Source organism: Anas platyrhynchos, chromosome 4 (genome assembly GCF_047663525.1).
Source record: "Anas platyrhynchos isolate ZD024472 breed Pekin duck chromosome 4, IASCAAS_PekinDuck_T2T, whole genome shotgun sequence".
In the NCBI taxonomy this organism is placed as follows: domain Eukaryota; kingdom Metazoa; phylum Chordata; class Aves; order Anseriformes; family Anatidae; genus Anas; species Anas platyrhynchos.
The window spans coordinates 51,454,324-51,476,682 of NC_092590.1; the positions used below are offsets into that span (position 1 = coordinate 51,454,324).

The window sequence follows — 22,359 nt, forward strand, 5'->3', positions numbered from 1 at the left end:
TTGAAAGAATGAAAAGGAGTGTGGTCCCTTAGTAGGGACAACTGCTGCTCTTGTTTGGAACTGCTTCAGTTACAGATGTTTACAGAGCAGCAGTGTGCTCGTCTGCCCACATTTAACCAGGGCAGCAGCAGTTTCTGTGTTGTATGCAGTCCTTAGGAAGCTGGTGTGGTATCTGGTCGTGACTGGACTCTGCTGTTGTCCTACCTATGGGAACACTGTTGCAAGCTCCTACAAGTGTGACAAACGTATGAGCATCTGAAAAATAAAGATGTACAGATCTCTAATTTTACTGCAGTACTTTGCGGGGTGGGTGTATCTGTACGTTTGCAAGCAGCCCATTGTTTGTCTGCTTGGAAGGCAGCACAAGAGGAGTTGGCCAAGGACTGACTGGCTGGTGGCAGGGGGCTCTGTTATTCTCTCAGCATGAGCACAGCACTTGGTGGGGCATCTTTACTTCTTGGGTAGGGGATGACAGAAGTTGGCTGTCACACACTGGTTGCTTGGATGTCTGAGTGGAAGACATTTGAACAGATGTACAGAACACCTTGAGGATTTATTGAAATAGTGGAAATATAATGGTTCTCTTTTAGTTCATGAGTTTAAACATAGAAATAAGGTGTTGTTGTTATAGGACGTCTGTGCCCGCAAGCCAGAGATTTAGGGAACTCTGTATCCTAGTTGTAAAGTCACAGTGAGGTTACCATCTTCCCCATGTTGCTTTTTACCCATTACAAGCACGTACTGTAGTCAGTGTGTCTGGTGGGAGCATTTCACCTCTTCTTTTGCTTTTTACGAGTTAAAAGTGTAACTGCAGGAACTGTTGATTTCTGCTTGTACTGCTGTGCTTGTAGATACTGAGTGTGAGTTTAATGTCTGGTCGCTCCTTTTAAATCAGCCGAGTGTCAGCCTGGCATAGCTGAGTTCAGATTCCACCTCAGTACAATGCATCTAAACAAGCAACAACAATAAAGCTGAATACAAATAATATTATATCTATTGTAGAGGTATCTACTAAATTTAGGTAAGCCTGCATTTCAAAAGAAATTATAAATTAGATTAGAGCAGTTTTGAGAGAGATTTTTGTGTTGTTTTTTTTTTTTACTTCTTAGGAAATGTGCACTGTTGAAGAACCGAACGAAGAGTTCACATCTAGACATAGCTTAGAATGGAAGTTCCTATTCTTGGATCACAGGTGCAATTCCTTCTCTGTATAGCAGCAATAGTAGCTCAATCACAGTGATGGCTATAATATTTAGAGCTCACTAATCAGCATTAACTACTCATAGCTTTATGTTGGGTTTAATTTTTAATTTTTTTCAGAACATGTACTGTAAACAAGAAAACATATATCATGATTTTTTTTTCTTGTGAAAATAAAATGACATTAATTCTTTATTAATTAGGGCACCTCCAATAATAGGTTATCTTCCGTTTGAAGTTTTGGGAACATCAGGCTATGATTATTATCATGTGGATGATCTAGATAATCTGGCAAAATGTCACGAGCATTGTGAGTATGACCAAGTTGCTAACATGAACAAATCTGCTTTACAGATGTTCACTTTAATGTTTGTTAAATGGTTGGAATGGATTTTTGTGATGTATTTTGTTAAAGTTTTGTTATTCCCATTCATTTGACATTATTGTAAAGCTGATCTTGATCTTTTTTTTTTTTTCTTTTGATACAGAACGACAAAATAGATGTAACTCTTTGTTTTAATATAGAATTTTGATTGTGGTGGACTGGGTTGCACAACATTATGACTAATGTGTCTCCATTCTTGTAAGAGCATTTAAAAGGCTCTGTAATATTTAATAAATCAATAAAAATATCTAAATATGTAAATGAATAAGCTTTTGGTTTAGCTATCATGTACTTATGTTTTTTTCTTATATTGTTTTTTCTTCTGATTTCCTTTAATATTTTTTGCATGTAAATATTTCACAATATATAAAAAACCTGCAAAAATAGAAGTTTGAATTTTGGAGTTCTCAGGCAAATACAGTATAGATTCCTTCTGGTAGAAAACTGCAGCTTTAAACCTGTTGTTAGTCACTATCAGATTGGACAAGGGTTTGCGATGTGTAGAGTTGGGAAATAGAGTTTGTTATGTAATTGCAATATTTACAGACTGGAAAGACAGTAAACTTTATTTTTCACTTTTATAGTAATGCAATATGGGAAAGGGAAATCGTGTTATTATAGATTCCTTACAAAGGGACAGCAGTGGATTTGGCTTCAGACACATTACTATATCACGTATCACCAGTGGAATTCCAGGCCAGAGTTTATTGTCTGTACGCACACTGTTGTAAGGTAAGTTTTTCACCTAAATCTATATTAGGGAAATTCTAATGGTACAGGAGCTGTAGTGCTAGTATTTTTAGAGGTAGAAAATACAATAAATAATAAAGCATCACTGCAAAGCTTCCTGAGATACTTTGTAAGCAATATACATCTGAAAAGTTTGTTTATTGAGATGTATTTTTAAAATCATCCAGGGATTATAGCAGTTATACTTGTTTCTTTCTTCTAGTTATGCAGAAGTTAGAGCAGAAAGACGGCGAGAACTTGGTATTGAGGAGTCTCTTCCAGAGATAAAAACGGATAAAGTGAGTGTCTTCAATCATTTTGTTTTACTTCTTTCTTTCTTTACATAATAATACGTCAGCAAATACACAGTAGCTGGAAGTGTTTGTCCTGTTTAAGTAATTATTTTCATCTCTAAATAGAACGACTATTTAAAATGATCAAAGAAATCTAGGAAGGATGTTTAACTGTACGTCTACTGCTCCTCTTCTTGGGAGCTCATATGCATGTGATTATAACATGATATATAACAAGATCTAATTTCTGCAGTTAGATTCATACATAAATATTCTTCCTTACTGGAAGCACCCACAATCTGAAAAAACAAGGTCAACACTCAAAGATGACTTAAAGAAATTCACAAGAAGCCTAGGAGCTGTTCCATGATGTGACTTTCTCCCACTTTTTAGACATAAAATTCATTTTGAATGTCCTTGAAAGCACTGAGAGTCTTATATGAGCGAGCTTGTGCTCATACTCTGGTGTTTTCCCTTGGCAGTTCAGAAAGTTTCATCTGACAGTGCTCCTTCTAGTGGAATTAATTTATCCTTCCTCAAAAGGATAAGCAGTTCACTTGTTACACAAGTGCTCAAACTGAACTGAGTTGCTACAGCAGGAGGTCAGCTGAGCAGTCAGTTTGTGGCATGTCTGTATGCATTTTGGTTACTAGGCTTATATGGCTTTTTTTTTTTTTTTAGTTTCTTTTCCAAGGGTAAAGGTTGACAATGGAAACTGAGCTTAGAGAGATCAAACAGGACACTACTTCTGCAGTTAAATGCGTTAAGGGGATTGATTAACCACAGCATGGTCTTAGATATTTGCTAACAGAAATGTACATTGTGTGCTACATCAGATAAAATAGATGTTTCTGTGTGTCTCTTCAGAGTCAGGACTCTGGATCTGACAATCACATAAACACAGTGAGTCTCAAAGAAGCACTGGAAAGGTTTGATACCAGCCCCACACCATCTGCTTCCTCCAGAAGTTCAAGAAAATCTTCACATACTGCAGTATCAGATCATTCATGTAAGCACCAACTGTTGAAAATATGAAAAAAGCCTTCTAAGTGAAGACTTTCTCCGCTTTACTTAAATTCATGTCTAACAGTTAATCATCGTTTTATTAAAAGTGTGCAGATGAGAATGTCCTTTATGATGGTTCAGATCTCTGTTGGCCACTCAGGTTTTCAGAGGTTGTATAATGATTTCTACTTCTAAAAGTACAAGAGCAGACCCTTCAATACCTTAGTTCGCTCCATCAGGTCACATTATTGTTGGATATTCAGGGAAAAACAACCAAGCCTTAAGCTTTATTTTTATTCAGGAAGAGCCTCCTGTAATTTGATTATTGCATTTGCAGAATTGGGATTACTATTAACACATCTCTTTCTGTTGTAACTCTGAACATTGTCAGCAACACCAACTAAAATGACAGTGGACACTAGCACTCCTCCAAGGCAAAGCTTATCTGCTCATGAAAAGTCTACACAAAGAAGATCATCTCTGAGTAGTCAGGTAACTCTTCAAAGAAAAATTTTTGTACTTAAATCAGTGCAGTTTACCTTTAAAAGGTATTATTGAATCCATGTAACCTTCATTTTATTTCCTCTGAAAACACATAATTTAAAATGTAACATTTTCACTTGGGATACTTGACAATCATCAATATGGACCTTCAGTACTATATTGTAAGAGAATACAGTAATTAAGTGTGTAAGTATTTATGGTTTTGGCTTTAGGGTTTGCAAGATTGTATGTGAATCTATGCTTTCAGTCATACACAACTTCTTGATATGAATCTGCATTTTTAATACATGTATGTAAATATCTGTGTGTATATATAAATATATATATATAATTGCCAAAACATTACTGTGTGGCCCTACAGAGCATACATATAGATTTATGTCTCTATGAGTATCGGTGAATACTTTCTGAAATTTTGGTAACATGAGAAAATGTCATGCTTCACATGCTTGGTGCTCATATTCTACTTGAACTAATGCATTTGTTTCAAAAATAGAATGCATATTAAAATATGCATTGTGTAATTTATTGTAAGAATAAATCAAAATTGTCAACTTCTAAACTTGTTGAAAAGTTTTTGCCCTTACTACAAATAGGACTTTGAAGACAGCTTTGATTGTAATTTTTGTTCTTCCTGTTTTATACTACTGATTCTTATATATTTTTAGAATTGGGAACAGTCATATATAGATCATGTATATTATCAATTGTTCTTGTATGTTCTTAATTCTTTAATATTTAGGGTTAGATATTTCAGGAAATGTGTTTATCAGATGTTCATATGATGCTATTTTGGAATTGACATTTCATGTAAAGAAATATTTCATGTCAAGTATGAAGTTCATTCTCTTCCAGTTACGGAACAATTTTTTAAATCCTAGTCTTTAAGCTCCCAGTCTCTTGGACAACCAGTAACACAACCAACAGTGTCTCAGCCTGCAACTTTACAGCTCCAGTCCAACGTGTCCCAGGTATGGATTAAGTTGGTTTGTTATTTTTAAACAGTTTTGGTCTGACTATAAGGTTAACTTCTCTTTCAAAAAATCAGTTCTTTGATGCCAAAGTTACCTTTAATGTTATTCTTTCTAAGTTTCCTGAAGTTTCTCGAAATTTCCTGATTTGGTATTTTTTCCTGTATATTTTTCTTCCCATTATTTGTGTGGAAATAGTTTTTGGCCATTAAGAACATAGATGTAAACACAATTTAAGAGAAAATATTTTGGGCATGAATTTAAAAATCCATCTAGGATCACGATAACTTTCTACACATATGCTTGTAACACAGGTTAACTTAGTCTTTGAAACAATTTTATGAAATAAGAACAGCTGGTACTAGGTCTGACCGAAGATCTGTCTGTGTTCTGCAGATACCATATAGATAGCAAGAGCTTAAATTGACTTATGGCCAGTAGCAGATACTTAGGGAAGAACAGATGTGGCAGACAGTTTCTCTGTGGGCTTAGCTTTCAACAGTTGGTTGCTGAGAGTATACCCCTGTTACCTGTGTATGTATTAGCTCCAAGTAAATTTTTTTGGTAAACTGGTACAATTACCATTTTTAACCTGTGAAAGTTTTTAGCATTCACAGTACCATTTATTGCTAAAGCTTTCACAGTGCCAGACTATTTATATTGGGTGCCAGACTATTTCTTTTGCTATGGTTCTTTTTTTTCCATTATTTCACTACTTCTGATGCATCAATTAAATGTGAGTTATGTAACATTTTTGTACTCACAGATTTGTCCTTAGATGATGATTACTAGCAGTTTAAAAAGCAGTTCTTGATTTCTTTGCTGATGTGAGGAAGTACATTTACTGCTCGTGAATTAAATGTTGCTTTTGCTCGTCGTATAATTTATACATGGCACTACAGCCAGTGTTTCAGTTTTCAGCTCAATTAGGAGCTATGCAGCATCTAAAGGACCAGCTAGAGCAAAGAACACGCATGATAGAGGCAAATATTCATCGGCAGCAGGAAGAGTTGCGTAAGATTCAAGAACAGCTTCAAATTGTCCACGGTCAAGGACTCCAGGTGAGTTTGTGTAACTCTTGCACATTTGCTCTGTAGAGAATTTAAGTATCAGAAGTGAGATTTGGGCACATAATTTCACAATATGGTCTTTGCTGCCTTCTGTCAGCTACCATCTATCTGTACCTTGTGTACTTAAAATTCATAGCATCTAAAGTTCCAGAGGCTCCTACCATTTTGCTCCAGAATGTATCTGGATGTGCCCCCATGTATCCTTTCAGTGCTGAGCAGCTCAAGCCAAGCTTGTGTATGAATCTAAATGTAAAAGGATGTAGTGGTTTTCACTTCTTACATAGTTATACAGCCATTAGAATATTCGTTCAAAATGTGCGGGATGAGCCTTTATTTTCCCTTTTAGCTCAAGGGTGTAAAATTCCTACCTCTTGAATGAATTCCTGCCTCTTCAGATCTCTTAGGAGATTGGCAAACTATCAGGCTGTGATCCTCCTACACACCCTTCTGGTGAAGTGGTTCTACTTTGCATGATACACTGAAGTAGTCAGCCACAAAGACAGAGAGTCTAGAGGATGCGTTCCCCAGTCTAGCAGCTGAGACTGAGTGACAAAGACTCAACTACCTAATTCCTGTATTTTAGCCAATATATGTAATTTTGCAATTCTCTTTTCAGCAGCTATCTTTGGAAGAAAAGAATGGATCTTTCTAGTTAAAAACAAAAGAAAAAAATAGTACCATAAGGAAAGAATCTAAGTATTTTCAGTGTGGACTTTGAATAAATAGTAGAAAAAAATACTTCCTGAAAGTATTAAGTATGTTGCTTAAATTCTCTTGAGGAGTAGGAGTTTCTGGCATGAACAGTTTTCAGTGTTTCACTGTGTCTTATGCAAGCCTGCCAGCAGTAGACTGCCTTACAGATGCTTAAGAAGAGACTCACACTGTGGAGGGACTTTATTTAGTACGGTGCAAACTAGGGGACAGAATCCAAGTGCTGCAGATTGCACGTTATTACCATGTCTCATTGTAGTCTTGGACCTAACGTTTTGTCAAGACTCAGAATATTTTTCTGCTGAATTCAGTATATTAAAATGGTGTGATTCAGTATAACCAATAAGGTTTCTTGATCACCAATAAATACTGCATTCATAGTGCTATGCTTCTATCTATTGAGTGTGAGATTTTCTTCGTTTGAATTAGTTTTACTTCTGGAGATCCTACAAATGATCTCAAGTAAGTTTTATCTTTAGACAGTTACAGGTTACATTGTAAGTTACTCTCTAAATAGTACTTGTTCTTTAAGAACAAATATTAAACCTCAAAGTTCAGGGCTCTAAAATTCAGGATTCTGATTCTTAATTGTTAAAGTAGAGTCTCTGAATACTGACTCTACACAGGAGTTAGACCTTGGCTCTTTGTGGTTTAATATTTATGCTGTTCCAACATCTGTAATAATTAAGATGAAACTCTATCTTATATTGATTTAAAAGTAATTAAATACGTTTTTTGTTTAAGATCTTGAACAATTAGCAGATTTTTCTTAAAAGCTAATTTTGTGATTTTTTTTTAAGATGTTTTTGCAGCAGTCAACTTCTGGACTCAACTTCAGTTCTGTGCAGCTTACTTCTGGAAATTCTTCAAATGTTCAGCAACTTGCACCAATAAACATGCAAGGTCAAGTTGTTCAGAGTAATCAGACTCAAAGTGGGATGAACACGGGCCATACAAGTACACCGCACATGATACAGCAACAGCCTTTGCAGAGTACTGCGTCACAGGTAAAACTCTCATTAGTGATTTTGCTGGATAGAGTTCAAAACTGTAGCTGAAACACAACAGTAGCTTCCTGACTCCTCCCCCTCCCAATTTTTTTGCAACAGTGTCCTTTGACTCAAGTTAATTTCTCAGTGTTCGAAGTTTTACAATTGAAATGTGCTTCTATTCTTGCTAATGCAATTTCAAATCTTGATTTTATTTTAAAGCTTACAAATGTAAATAATTAGTAATTAGTACCTTTTTAGAAAGAAAACATTCAGCTTGCCTTTTTTGAATTTCTATGAATTTTCTGTTGATAGAACATACAGCATGAGAACATTTGTAATAGGTGAGCTTGAAACCCAGTGTCCAGACACTGATCTCTACAGTAAATACCTAGAAAAACATAAGAACAGGAAATGCATATATTGCTGCTACTGCAGGTGACTTTTCTACACCTCAGCACTTTCAGTCAGATGTCATAGGTTTTGCAAGCTAATAGCCTTTGCTGGATTTTTCTTCTATGAGTTTTTTGAGTTTTTTTTGATTTCATGTAAACTTTTGAAATCCACAGAATCTTAGAGTGAATTCTGCAGCTTTAGTTCCTGTGAAGTAAGGTGATGCTTGGTTTTTGAACCTTTCATCCAGCTCCTGTACTGGGAAACACATTGAGTTGTTACTCACTTTTCATCTCTGTCATGCATAATGTCAAAGTGCTCTGTCATATGGATCTCCATAGGTACACTAGTATTGGACAATTTATCATCTTAGCATTAAGCTAATTCCAAACTTTGAAGTATGAAGCTAGTTGATTGAGGTGATGTGCACGTTAGTGTGGCACAGAGATGCTAAAGGAATGGAAGACAGTTTCTTGAGCAAACAGCATGCAAGTAGCTGAAATAATAAGGAAAAATGTATTCTGGAGAAGAGATTCTCAGATGCCCTAGAGCCAGTCCCACATCCACATCCTGAGTTGATAGAAATACCTGTCTACTTCAAATTAAGAATTCATATGTAATAGAAAAGCACTGACAGTTGTAAAGCATGGGCAATTACGATGAGGAGGAGAGTTGTAGTACCTGGCTATTTTCAAGTGACTAATTCATAAAATGATCTTCCTTTTCAGCATAATCAACAAAATGTACTTACTGGACACAATCAACAGTCTTCTCTTGCCAGTCAGTCACAGAGCACAGTGTCGGCACCTTTGTATAACACTATGGTGATTTCTCAGCCAACAACAGGAAACGTGGTCCAGGTTCCTTCTAGCTTGCCACAGAACAATAACCAGAGTACTGCTGCAGTAACTACTTTTGCGCAGGAGAGACAAATCAGGTAAATCTTTGAGACCATTCAGGTGATTTGCTATACATAAATCATATATCAGGTGATTTGTAGCTTATATAGATACATCAGATATAGAGAAGTAGCCTGAAAAATCATGTGATTTCTTACTGTAACCATGTATTTAGATACAGCTGGTTAACTAAACTTTGCCCGAGATACCATTTTTGCAGACTTAAAACTAATGGTGTTACAAAATGGTATCAACCTGACAAAATCTGCATTTGTCGAGAGCACCTGATACTTGATATATTTTTCCTAAGGGACTCCAAATGTCTTCTTCCATTAACAGATTTTCTCAAGGTCAGCAACTGGTAACAAAACTTGTCACGGCCCCGGTAGCATGTGGAGCGGTGATGGTACCGAGCACTATGTTTATGGGACAGGTGGTGACAGCTTATCCCACTTTTGCTGCCCAACAGCAGCAGCCACAGACTTTGTCTGTAACACAGCAACAGCAGCAGCAACAACAGCAGCAGCAAAGTCAGCAAGACCAGCAGCAGCAGGTCACCACAGTTCAGCAACCAGCTCAGCCACAGCTGACCCAGCACCCACAACAGCTCCTACAGGTAATGCTGCATTCTCTATAAACTTTTCAGTCTTGACACTGTCAGCATTGCTGGCTTTTCTTAGGGGTACTTACCAGAGTTCTTAAAATAGCAACCTCCAAACAAGCCTGATGCACGAGATAAGTTTATTCTGTAGACATTCTTTAAAATCCTGCTTCTTTAAAGAGAATTACTCTTTCCTGTAACTTCACTCCGTGCTAGGTCCTATTTTTTATCTTCCCTTTGAATTGCTGCTCTTGATTGAGAACTGGAGGAAGAGACAGATGTTTCCTTTCAAAACTGCTTGCATTTTCTTTGCATTCTCATACCAATGTAAGAAAGTGTGAGAGATGGTCTTGAACAGAACAGGTTGCTCTGGAAAGCATCAGGCAGCCCAAAGCAAGACATGGGGCATGAACATCTCTCCAGGCTACAGGGGAGGCAGAGCAGCAAGTAACCTCGTAAGCAGAGAAGTGGAACAAGAAAAGAGACTGGATTAAAAGAAAAGGAAAGAAACACTGGAGGTGTTTAGAGAGAGAGACAAAATGCACCTCTCCCCTTCCCCAAATAAATCAGAAGGTGAGAACGTAGAAAGAATGAATAGGAAAATCTGTTGCTGTTTTAAGATTCTAATTAACCACTGGCACGTAGCTTACCTAGAAGGTAACGTAGGTGAAGGAGACACAGTGGTAGCTAGAACACAAGAGAGAAAGTGCCTCCAAGAAAGTGTGGGTTCAGCCTCCAATGGTGCTTTCCAAAAGAAAGGTAAAGTCCATACAACTATCACTCTGCAGTTTGTGCACATTCTTAACATTCTTTAACTACTCTGTAAATATTTTTAATATTTTTTTATTTTTTTTTTACTCTTGGAGGGTACATAATTAAAGATCCTTATTTTGCAATCAGTATTTCTTCTTTCTTGCTACATGCAGTCTCCCCTTTGCACTAAAAGAGGGGTCCTGTGTGTAGGTGGAATATACACAGTGGAGTAAGTAACAGGAGGCTTCATCTGTGTTTCCATGCACAACGAATAGTTAAGGTTCTGTTTAGGGCTAAATAAAATTTCCTTTGACTAGGTCATTGGCAGATACTGACTAGCTAAAAACATTTTTCATAGGAACATACAATTTCACGCATCAGGCAAAGGCTTTTCAGCCACAAGTTGACATTGCTAATCAAAAAGAGAATCATAGAATCATTAAGGTTGGAAAAGACCTTCAAGGGAGATGAAGAATGCCTGGTGATTTGAATTTCAGCACTCATTTATGTAGTGGGAGTCTGAGGCTTTGGAACTGAATCAAACCAGAGCAGGTTTGAATGTGTTCTCTGACAACTCAGATACTTCAACAGTAATATAGTTTAGCAGGTAGGTAGTGTCTATCTGTTTTTAAATTAAGACGTTTGTACAGTTTTGACATCATTCTGGTGAGAAAGAGTAGATTTGGTGAAGATGAAGATCTCCAAAGGTCTGTTCCTGTCCTGGATTTTTTCTAGGCAAAAGTTTGGGATTTTTAATACAAACTAGCGAAGTGCTGGGATTCGAAGTAAACAAATGTGTTTTATTTTCTTCCCTTCTTAAAAGGAGAAAAAGATCAGTGTGTTTTTTTCTGCCTCTGTTCACTGGGGCTTCTTACAGTCTGATTCTGCAGGTGCAGCAGTTGATGTAGTTGCAGAACATGTTTCTGGGTTGAGCTGTCCAAGTGCATTAGCTGCTTTTCTTCAGTACCATCGTCTTCTGGTTCTACAAAGGTCAACATTATAAATGAGTACTATTTCCAAAAGTGATTAATCCCTTTCAGTGAGGATGTTTGGTTCTGCAAACATGGCAGTTTCTTTGATGGTTAATTTTTATCTGGGGATAAGTTTGATCTGTGCCAAGTCATGTACTGTTTTCTTGCCTGACTGCAATAACAGCCATATGTACTGTTAAAATAGATTCCTTAGACCCAGTTATGCTCTTGTGGTTTGACATGGAGATGAACTGCCATGTGTTCTACCTATTGTTACAGGAAATTATGAAGACCAGCTGCTTTATTAATTAGATGCTGTAATCAGCTTCATTAGTATGAATTAATCTTTGCGTTGTTTGTTCAGCTTAATTGACCAAATCAGAAGTTCGTTGTGATTGAGCTCTTCTGAGACGTTAAAAAAAAGCTAGGCCTGTTTCTCAGTACAGCAGGAAAAATAATCTTCTGTTTGCATGTTTCAGACATCCAGGTTACTTCATGGAAATCAGTCAGCTCAGCTTATCCTCTCTGCTGCTTTCCCACTACAACAAAGCACTTTTACTCAGTCCCACCACCAGCAGCATCAATCTCAGCAGCAGCAGCAGCAGCAACTTTCACGACACAGAACTGACAAGATGACTGATCCTTCCAAAGTTCAGCCACAATAGCTGGGGCTCTGCCTCTTTTTGAAGCAAACTACCAGGTAGGGGCTGCTCCATAAACAGTTGCACTGAGGTTACAGAGGTTGCAGTACAAAGCCTTTCTAACACCACGGTCTTGAGATCTACAGCTAACTTCTGGAACCTGTTAAGAAAAGCCACAAGGTGATGATGGGGACATGGCCAACTTTGATAGTTGCCCCAGTTTCTGTGTTCTAAAGGATTTGCTGCCATGTGTTAATTTGTCCAGGTGAAATCTCAAAATGTGACTGAAATGAGAGGGATGCTGAAAATATTGGTATTTTTTATCAGTCCTGTACATTTTTAAAGTATTAAAATGGACACGGAGCAATCATTTGAATTAGCAGAAAAAATGCCAGGAATATAGTCCAACAAACATCTAATTTTTTCAGATGATTAAGGGACAGTAAATATTTTGAAAATGTTGTGTGAAATCCAGTTCTCTGTTGTACAGATGCTGTAAAATATTGTGTATATGTCTGCATAAAAGGAGGAAGAGCAAATTATTTTATATGATGCATGAAAATGTAATCTGTTATTTGTAGGTTTGAATATGTTTCCCTTATTTCTTATGCCATACTCAGACTAATGTTCTCCTCTGTTCTACCCTTTTGTTTACAACATGATGCATCATAATTTTCACCCTTAGTGTGGGCACAAGTCTCCTGTTTGTGCTTTGTCTGTGATGTCACAGTTTGTTCAGTGAGGTATAGTGTGTTGGTTAGTTGACTTCTCGAGGTTAAATTATTGATGAAGCTGTTTGAACTGGTGATTATGCATCAGGGTTCAGGACATTCAGATTCATGAATATCATCCGTCATTTCATAACTAATTCATTTTATTTGAAAAATAGGAATTTGCACTGCTTCCTTGTGGATGGTTTGGAATTTTATTCCCCAAAGCTATCTTTTGATATAGTTCATAGTTGGAAATATTTATGTAAAAGGTTTAAAAAAATGACAGTAATTTTCAAGAATGTTTCAGTTATAGGAGTAATTTGCACAAAAATATATTTACATTTAATAACCTTTTGGGCACTTTTTAACCACTTTCTCTGTGGTGAGAATTGTAACTTGTTAAAATATGTTGGAATCTTTTTATTCTCCTTCAAAAATTAGATCTTTCTTTAGTCAGAACTAATTCAGGGTCATTTTAACAACAACAACAAAAAAAACCCATAGTGCCTTGATTTTAATTCAGGTGATAATGTTGAACATCTTGAATTACAATGTCTTGAATCTGTAACCATTCTCAATTTTGAAGTCTTAGTACATTGTCAACCAAACCTGTGTATCTGCTTCATAGCTATTTCTGTACTGTGTTCATTGTAATGATGGTCTGAGTTGAGAACATGAGCATTTTTGAGTGCTGCTCCCCCTCAAACACTAGTCAGAAACTGAGGCAGCTCTAGAATCTCAGACCTTACAGGTAGTGCTCTTAAAAGATCTCAAAACAGAGAGCACTCCTTTTGCAGGAGTAGGAACAGTAACCTGATTTAAAACAAAACAACAAAAAAAGAATTGTTGTAGTGTTTAAAGCATGTTTTGGGGGAGATCGAGATTGCATTTAACACTACCAGGCTATTGATTTAAGAGGTATCACTGAACTAAGACTTCAGAAGGCAACTTCACTTTATAACGAAAATAAAAAGTTCCAACTGATAAGATACGCTATTTTAAGTAAACGTTCAGTAGGTTTTTATGGTACTAGTTTGTGAAAACCACAACTTCAGAGGAAAACGAATAAATGCAGATAGATCTGATAAATAAACAGCAAAAGCAGTTAAAATTAGTAGGAGGAGAGAGAGCTGGATTAATCTTGAATACTGAGGAGGAGTTGAATGAATGTAACCAAATGTTGGTGGACTATTTTGTACTATGGAACAGTTTGATTGTATTACTGGATGAGCCAAACCCATAGGAAGGTGATCCCAGTTTAGCAAGCATTGGATGCTGTTGGCTACATTTTGAGGCTGGCCTTGGCCTCTGCAGGTGTCCCACCATTGCATCCTTGTTATTCCCCATTTACAAAGAAAGAGTTTGGCACCAAAAAGCACAGTAGTGAACAAGGAAGGAGAAATATAGTACCAAAGAGAATGAGATTGGTTTCTGCTCCAAGAAGCCTCTTTCAACCTGGAGTGAGGAGCAGGTGCCAAAACCAAACATAGCTAGGAAAAAAATCCTGTTCTTTGAAGGGATTTCTGGCATCCTCTGAGCTGGAGTAATGGTCAGAAACCTGTTTCTCTCAAGCTTGATGTAAAGAAGTTTGCCTTGCTCTATCTACTCTGACTACCACACCGTTCCACCAGTTTCTAAAATAAGCTGTGTTGACTAGAGATCTGTGCTATCAGCACTTCTGTTAATGGAAAATAGGTTAGATAAAAATTGTTAACGAATTACAGTAATAACAGAGCACTAAAAAAAATCTGGGAGAGCTTTAATAGTGCTGTTAGAAATCTGGAATAGTGGTAAAATAGGTGTATTAAGCTGTTATATGGGAATTACAAGAAATAGAGATACCAGCCAAGCAGTTAATGATGCAGCTATTTACATAAAGCTTTGTTTAAACTTCTCTTCCCATCTCCCCCTTCCCAAATACTCCGGTGTGCTGCTATAGGTCTGTTGGTAAAAAGGCTCAACTAGGTGAGAGAGAAGTTAGATGACAACAATAGTGTGGCTGCTGAAAGAGAACTGTAGAAATGTACGCTTTGATCAAGAAGCTTTTTGTAACCTCAGAGAGAGGTCATCCAATAACAGAACTACCAGCTCGTAGGAAAAGTATAAAAGATGGGGAAATTCAGACTGGAAAAACAGAGAAATCCCTACCACGAAATCAGGCAAACTTTATACACAAGCAAGTACGTAAGTAGAACTTGGTCCAGATCCTGTGCAAGGATGCAAATGCTTTGTTTCACAGCTAGTGACTGAGAGGTGCACGGTTAAAGTGTCTGCAGTTTCCCCTGTTGCTGAATCAATTCCTGAGCTGTCCTTGATTTGTAGTGGGAAGAGGACCAGGCTATTGCCTCTTTCTTAATCAGCCTTTTGCTTCTGCCTGACTCATTTACTGCAGTCATAGATTTATTTGCAACATCCTAATGAAGGGCACAATAATGAATGCTGTGATGCTGCAGGTCCTGGAGCGTAACCGTTACAGAATGACTCTGACAGAAGGGAAGGAGCCTGGTAAGGAGAGGACAGTGTTTATGAAGAAACGGTCTGGTGGCGCGTAGCGGAGTGAGACAGACAGCAGAGTTGCATGGGGTTTAGAAGACATTGCCTGCAATGGGTGAGGATTTGAAGAAAAGCTTCTAGGATAATTTCAGAGAAAAAAAGAATATAGCTATTTTTATATTATATTTAATATATATTATATTTGTATATAAATATGAAAGGATTCTAGTAGGAGCTCTCCATATGCCTTCCATTTCATCTAGAAGGTTTACCTTCTGCACTACGGTTCCAGTGTGTCACCACCTTCTGTGGGCATCTTGCCTGCTGCCAAACACCAAAATTAGTAACCCAGTATCCTTACAACAGATAGGTTTCATTTCAACTTTATGTAAAAAGAAATACAAATAAAGCTATATCAGACAGTTTTTCACAGAAAAAGAAATTTTCTTAAGATTCAAATAGCACTTTTTTTTTTTTGAGTAATGACAAGCACTTTACTGAAAAGACTATTTGAAAAACAGTTTATTTCTTTAGTCAGTGAAACTGTTAAAAAAGGAGGGGGGGCATCAAGGAAAAACATGCATAAAACTGTCAAGAGAGACATTTCTGGAAAATGTTTCTTTAATATGGTGATCCTTTGAGGCTCAAAGTGCAAGATTAAAAAGGCTTCGAAAACTGGTTGGCTTTGTGTTTTATATGGCACGGGGAAAGGATTACTGATTATAGCTTCCTTTGAAGGAGACTTTTTAAGTTGCACAGTTGCCTATGAGAGAGAATCATCTGGGGGCTTACTCGCCTGCTCAGTAATTCGAAGTGTCCCTTAGGATTATAATTTGTGTGAAATTGTACTGAAGGTTTAAAGATGTGGCCTTTTTCAAATGTTGAAGTCGATTCAAAAAGCGTTTATATGTTCAGAGGTTTAACCCAGGTATTGTTCTGAGTGTTGTAAGTGTTGTGGCACTGGGAGATGTCAAATGTCAGATTCATGAGTTTCTCTATTTGAAATCGTTATTAAAATTAGATGTACAGTCAGAGGGCTGGAAAAATGGTTATTTTGATTAAAAGGAAAGAGACTAGTTTTAATAATTAACTTTTTATTTTTTTACTTATCCCTGGTGGAAAAAAGTTGCAGAGTTAAGTAAGTGAATTTGGGTTTAAAAAGACGTATTTAAGCAAATTATAGTAGATGAGACAACTGTGAGAGAACGTTTGGAAGTGTCTTGGTTGTCCGTGAGACTGGATACTTGCTTTTTCAGTATCATGATTTTTAACACTACATTCCTTGTATTTGTTTTTAAACAGGTAATTTTAAGCTCTGTTATGCTTCATGCTATGTCATCTGCATGAGTTTTGCCAGCATGATATGCTATATTCAAAGAAATTGTACCTAAATAAAAAGGAGGGAAAAAAACACAAAACAAAACACTGTGTCTGAACAAAATCCTGTGTGGCCTAATACAGAGACCCTAGCTGAGACTGAGAGATGCTGCATTAATAGACAATCAAGGGGTAATTATTTATGAAACACTTCTGGGAATGGTCTTAAAGATGTTACTGCTTTGAAAGCGGTTGGCGAGTTGTCTTTTTTAAGCAGAAAGGTTAAAAACTATTTATTTTAAAATATATCAGATTTAATTTTGAGTTTTTAAGCAGTGTTGACTTCACAGTGTCTTGGGTTTCAGTTTTGTTTTGTATTTTTTTTAACTGGCATTAGATTTGTATACGTAAAACAAAAAAACCCTAGTGCCGCTCATATTGACGTCAGGAAATGTAGATACAGTTCCCTGGTGTTCATGTGACCATTACTAACTGTCAATTTTTTTTAATTGAATAAATGTAACTCATTTAAAATTTTGCTTTTTGTAGCTTCTAAGGTTCTAGATTTTTTTTCCTGAGTTGCTTAATGTCATGCTGATCAGAGTTTCACAGTGAAGCGCGCTCTCACCATTTCCACCCAGACACCTGACTTGTGAGAAGTTGCTTGATGTCAATTTTATCTTCTCTCCCCTCCCCAGACACGACTTGTGAGATCTAAGTAAAAACACATACTGTACTCTTCTCTTGTCTGCTCTCTGTATCTCTTCATAAACCGATGGCCCGCTCCAAAACCTGGAGACCTTTGACTTGTGTGGTTACGTTATTATTTTGCGTTTACACCTGCAGCACTTGTTTAAATGTGCACAACCAAAAATCTGTGTTGGTATCTTTACACATACAGTCCCTGCTCTGTCAAAATGATTGAGCAGCACTGCAGATGGTTTATTTGTAGGCATAAGGGAAAGCTTCTCAAGAATACCCCTTCCCTGGCTTTCTGGCAGGGGCAAAGCACTCTCCTTTAATTCCTGTAACTCTTCTCCCTGGGAATTTCTTCTGCTGGTGGATTGTCAAAGAATAGTATTTTAAAGGCACGTGGATTATCTCACCTGTCAGCTATGCCACTGAAAAAGAAGCAGAGAGTTGGCTGAGAGCACAATGCCTTTAGAGCAGACAGTTACTGCTCTGAATGTAACCTGTCAGGGTGGTCTAATCCTTTCTCACTGATCAAGGCGTGACTGTCAACGACAAGAAATTAATTATTTGAAATTAACTAAGTGCTCGAGGAAAAGGTAGGAGGGAAGGAAATCCTGTAATAGAAGCTGAATGCCTGGAGGAAGTGATAAATATGCTCAGCCATTTCTACAGTCTGCAGTTCTTTTCCTTCTACAGTCTCTCCAGATGCCCATGTAAAGATACTGATCTCTTGCCTTTGGGAATTCAATAACCCTTGTGCAAGTTGTATACAACCTTCAGATGCCACAAGCCCCATGAACCAAAACAAAACTAGCTGCAGAAGTGCCACAGTTAAGGACTGCCTGTCTACACCTGCCCGTGGTAAGCCTGATAGCATGCAGCAACCAAGCTTAGCAGTTTCCTTAAAGCTGAACTTTGGAAATACCAAAGTATTTTTCCATAAACTTATCAAGTAATTGTAACTGCTGCAGCACCTGAAGCAATGCCATTCAATGTCATTTGGCTGCTGTGCAAATTGAGAAACAATCCCTCTGTTTACAGGAGAACGCAACCATAAAGTGCCTGCTAAGATTAGAAATCCAAAGGTTAGTTAACTCTGCACGCTGGGCCTCAGCCATTGGCGAGACAAATTCCTGAAGACTTCAGCTGTCAGAGGGCAGCATGCAGTAAGAACAAAAGCTCCAGTCTTTGTAGCACAGCCTCTACTGAACACCTTTGGCACTTCTGTTTTCACATAGGATGTAACTGCAGAAGGAACACACCTCCGTAGTATGTCACAGACAGACAGATGGAGCTGTTACAGAAGTGTTACGGATTAAGTTTAGCAATAAGATCAGCAGCAACTCACCAGGAGCGCTGGCTTTTGGGACAGTACAAGGCGAGCTGTGGAAAAACGCCACGTCAGCATGGCAGAAGCCTCTGCACGATGGCCAGAGCCATGCAAATAATTGAGGATAACCAGCTGCACGAGGCTGAAACCACATGGTCCTCTTCATTCAAGAGCTGAGAGCTTTTTTTTTTTTTTAGCATACAGGACTGTGAGTAGCAGTGCCAGGACTGGAACTATTACACAGCCTGCCCCTGGCCAGCTTTCAGACTTGCAGAATTAGTCAGTACCTGCCTGTCACACCCCCAGGCAGCTACCCAGAACAAACACACCCATTTGCGTTGCCCTGAGAACGGGCTTGCTGTCAGGCTGGACCTGTACTGCAGTTCACAAGGTTTCTCCTGAACAACTTTGCACTGGCAGGACTGGAGATTACAGGTCTACCTTAATCTTTGCTTACTGCACTTTGCCACATGCAACGTAGGGAGGATTGTGAACCTTGGAAAACAACAAGCAGCAACTAGTTTTTGCTCATTTTAAACTTGACGTGATTTTTTTTTTCATCCCAATAGAACAGCCTCCATTATATCAATTTTGTTTTTAATGTTCAAGCGTGGAAACAAGTAGCTGCAGGCGGCACACACCTTTAAGTCTGTGTGCACAGTCTGAGATGCAAGCTTCTGCTTTAGAAGCCGATGGGGAAATGCCTCTGGAACTGACAGGGAAATCGCCTGGAGCTGATGGGGATCACACTGCAGCAGGGATGGGAAATCCGTGCTGGATCACTGCCCACATTTGTATTGCTGAGAGGCAATAGGAAGGGAATGCAGAGCCTTCCTTTCACAACTTAAGCGTTCACCCACTGTATTTAATATCCTCCAGCCACAAAAGAACAAGAAATTGCAGAGGACTACAACAATTAAAGCTCGAGCTAGTGTGGCGTTTCTAATATGCAAGGCGAACCCAAAGCTTACCCACACTTCAAAGGGAAAGAGCACTGTTGTTTACGTTTTATATCCTTTGCTCCTGGAAAGCAGGGCCTTGCCTGGCTAATACAACCCCCAGCTCCTTCCCCAGAAGCACTGCTCTCCAGGAAGCAGCTGCACCTCAGGACAGCAGCAGTTATACCAGCACAGCATCAAGCCTGTGCTGCCGTCTTACAGTGGAAGATGTTTAACAGACTGTAATTCCCAGCCCTGCAAAGGGCTCCTCCTCCCCATCAGCGAGCAGGTCAAGTGCTGCCACTGCAGGACTGCACAGACATGCACTTGTTTGATCCCCTTCCACGTGAGCACGCTGACGTAGCCAAGAGCAGTAAAAACAGAACCACACCTGGCACTTCTGACTATTCCTCGTGCTTTTTTTCCTCTGCTGATCTTATTCTTGCTTGTAAGGCAAAAGTAAATCAATCCACAAACTTTAAAACCGACTACTAAGTACTTCTAACACAACTGAAAGGAAGATGACTTACGTTGTCCCGGTTACTTCAGGTGGTTTCTTACCCCACTTTTCCCCTCCACCCTCCACAAGTGCTTGGCTGAAGTTTCATAGCTTGGGCATCTCTATAAATGTGACATCTCTAGCACCCCTCGATGCTTTAACTTGCAGCCTAAAACTCCAGCAGTTGGTAAACAACTTGTGACATCAGGATCTCCAAGAAAAAGCAAAATAATCCACTCTCATATGCCCTTCTCCACTGTTAAACGCATTACAACTTAGTATGTCGAAGGAGGAAATGAGACAGAGGTGCAACAAACAAGCTACCACTCATTCAGACATGCCACAGTTCTTTAGCTCTTGGCACAGGGAATTGCAAGACAGTGATAAAAGTTTGTTTTTTTCTAAGTAGAGACCAGTAACTTCTGCCAAATTTAGGGCAGGTAGGGGAGCGGGTTGGGGGGAGAGCAGGAGCGAAGGACTGCTTGCATATGTCAGCATCTCACAAGCCACAACGTTACCTTTCAGCTCCTCACCCTCTGAATTCACAAGGCATCTCAAGCGGCTGCAGCACCAGTCTGCATCATCTCAGGTTCTGCCTTCAACACCTCCCACACGGGGTATTTTAGCCCAGCAACCCATCTCCCAAAATATGTTTTAGCTGCAGTAAGCAGATTTACTTCAGCAGCATACCTACCTCTTCAATTAACACCTGCCACTTTAAGGAAAGCGTGGGCAACGAAAAGGCTTTAACAACATCTAGAAGCTTATGCTACAGGCTGCCCTTAAAGGGTAAGCCACCACAGGTGTGATATCTTTTGTATCAATCCCTACACACACACTGAGATGTTACCTGTATCGGGATTTCGAGATGAACAGTGCCACACACCTCTCTGATGGCAGCGCATTAGTAGGATGAGTAAGCAGTGATGAAAGCTGCCAAAATCCCAGCCCCTGAACCAGCCAAAAATGCAAGCCAGGTGGCTGGGGTCCAAGCCAACAGTCGAGGGAGACAGCTGGGGTCTGAGCACTACGAGGCCATGTGGGAGGACAGGACAGCAAACACGGCGCTGCCAAAAATAAGTTGGGAATCTTCGATCACCTTCAGCAGGCTCAGGGACACCGTAACGAGGCTCCACCGGATTCCTTGAATTGTGAAGAACTCCAGCAGGCAAGTGACAACGTTAAATCACTGTAATTAGTAGCAACTGCTAAAGTACGTTTTAAAGCTTTTGCTAACTTTTCAGAACCTGTTTAATTTTGTAATAGATTCCTACGCATAAGTCCATGTTTGTACAAAAAGCAACCAAACAAAAAAAAAAAGTAGGACCATTATTCAGACTAAACTCTTACCTGCCTATTGTTAGATAGCAGCCAGATAGTGGTCAAAAGCAGTACTTTGCATCACATACAAACCTGGAACAGTAAAATGTAAATGCAGAAGTTGCCTGGATGTGTTCTGCAACTTCACATTTACCTCTACAAACACCACAGTAAATAGCTTCTTTTTTCTGTTGGTTGTAATTGTTTTAATACCAAAACAGCTTTAAGCGGCGTATATAAAGACTGGAAGGTTTCTACATGAGAACACAGCCAGCTAGTCTGGCTTTGTCTTTTGACAAGAGCTTTTGGCAGGATGAGCAGCAGCCTGCAGCACCATAATTACTTGACAAACAGGCTGTAATCCAGCAGTACCACTTCGGGGTAACACAACAAACAGCTGTCCAGCGAGCAGTTAGAAATTCAGGCTCTTCCCTGCACCTTCTCTGTTTTGACATGACCTGCGTGACACATCCCCTGCAGGTATGAGTTTAAACACACTGCCCACAGCATGTTTCCAGGGCGTGGGAGAGAGCAGGCTGCAGTGACAGGCTAACGTTGGGTTCAAACTAAACAACAACACAGCACATTGCCCCAAAACTAACCAGGGCACTGCCAGCACACCTTTCATTCAGGTCAAGGCATGAATATTTAGGCTTGGAGTGTGAAATTGTAACCTACTTTCATACAGCTGTGCATGAAAGGGAGCAAGCTGCCACAGCCTTGGGTTTCCGGCGAGGTGGCACTAAGTGCTGTCTGTCTGTTGGCAGAGAAACCCAAGGGAAGGGCTAATGCTCGGTTCTCAAGCTACACACTGAATGGTCAGATCTGTGAGGCTGCATCTTACTTGAACTTGAGTAAAAAGCTGATTGCTGCCACTAGAAACCGGATCTTCTACTCCACAAGACTGCCACTGAATAGATCTCAGAGGGTTACTTGAGCTA

At 38.9% G+C, this 22,359-nt stretch overlaps 1 protein-coding gene across 15 annotated transcripts in view; it reads left to right on the forward strand.

The window, feature by feature from the left end:
* Nucleotides 1–17,444, forward strand: part of CLOCK (clock circadian regulator) — a 60,733-nt gene extending 43,289 nt beyond the window's left edge. For 13 of the 15 annotated variants that reach the window (XM_027457065.3, XM_027457069.3, XM_027457067.3 and 10 more), the window contains 12 exons: nt 1,110–1,192; nt 1,404–1,510; nt 2,170–2,317; nt 2,538–2,613; nt 3,475–3,616; nt 4,004–4,104; nt 4,998–5,087; nt 5,990–6,148; nt 7,669–7,875; nt 8,979–9,187; nt 9,489–9,765; nt 11,954–17,444. In XM_027457065.3, the coding sequence (XP_027312866.2) occupies nt 1,110–1,192; nt 1,404–1,510; nt 2,170–2,317; nt 2,538–2,613; nt 3,475–3,616; nt 4,004–4,104; nt 4,998–5,087; nt 5,990–6,148; nt 7,669–7,875; nt 8,979–9,187; nt 9,489–9,765; nt 11,954–12,139 (1,785 nt within the window). In that variant the 3' untranslated portion in view covers nt 12,140–17,444. The remainder of the gene's footprint in view (nt 1–1,109; nt 1,193–1,403; nt 1,511–2,169; nt 2,318–2,537; nt 2,614–3,474; nt 3,617–4,003; nt 4,105–4,997; nt 5,088–5,989; nt 6,149–7,668; nt 7,876–8,978; nt 9,188–9,488; nt 9,766–11,953) is intronic. The other 2 variants (XM_027457075.3, XM_072037616.1) reach the window with 1 other exon arrangement.
* Nucleotides 17,445–22,359: the final 4,915 nt, after the last annotated feature.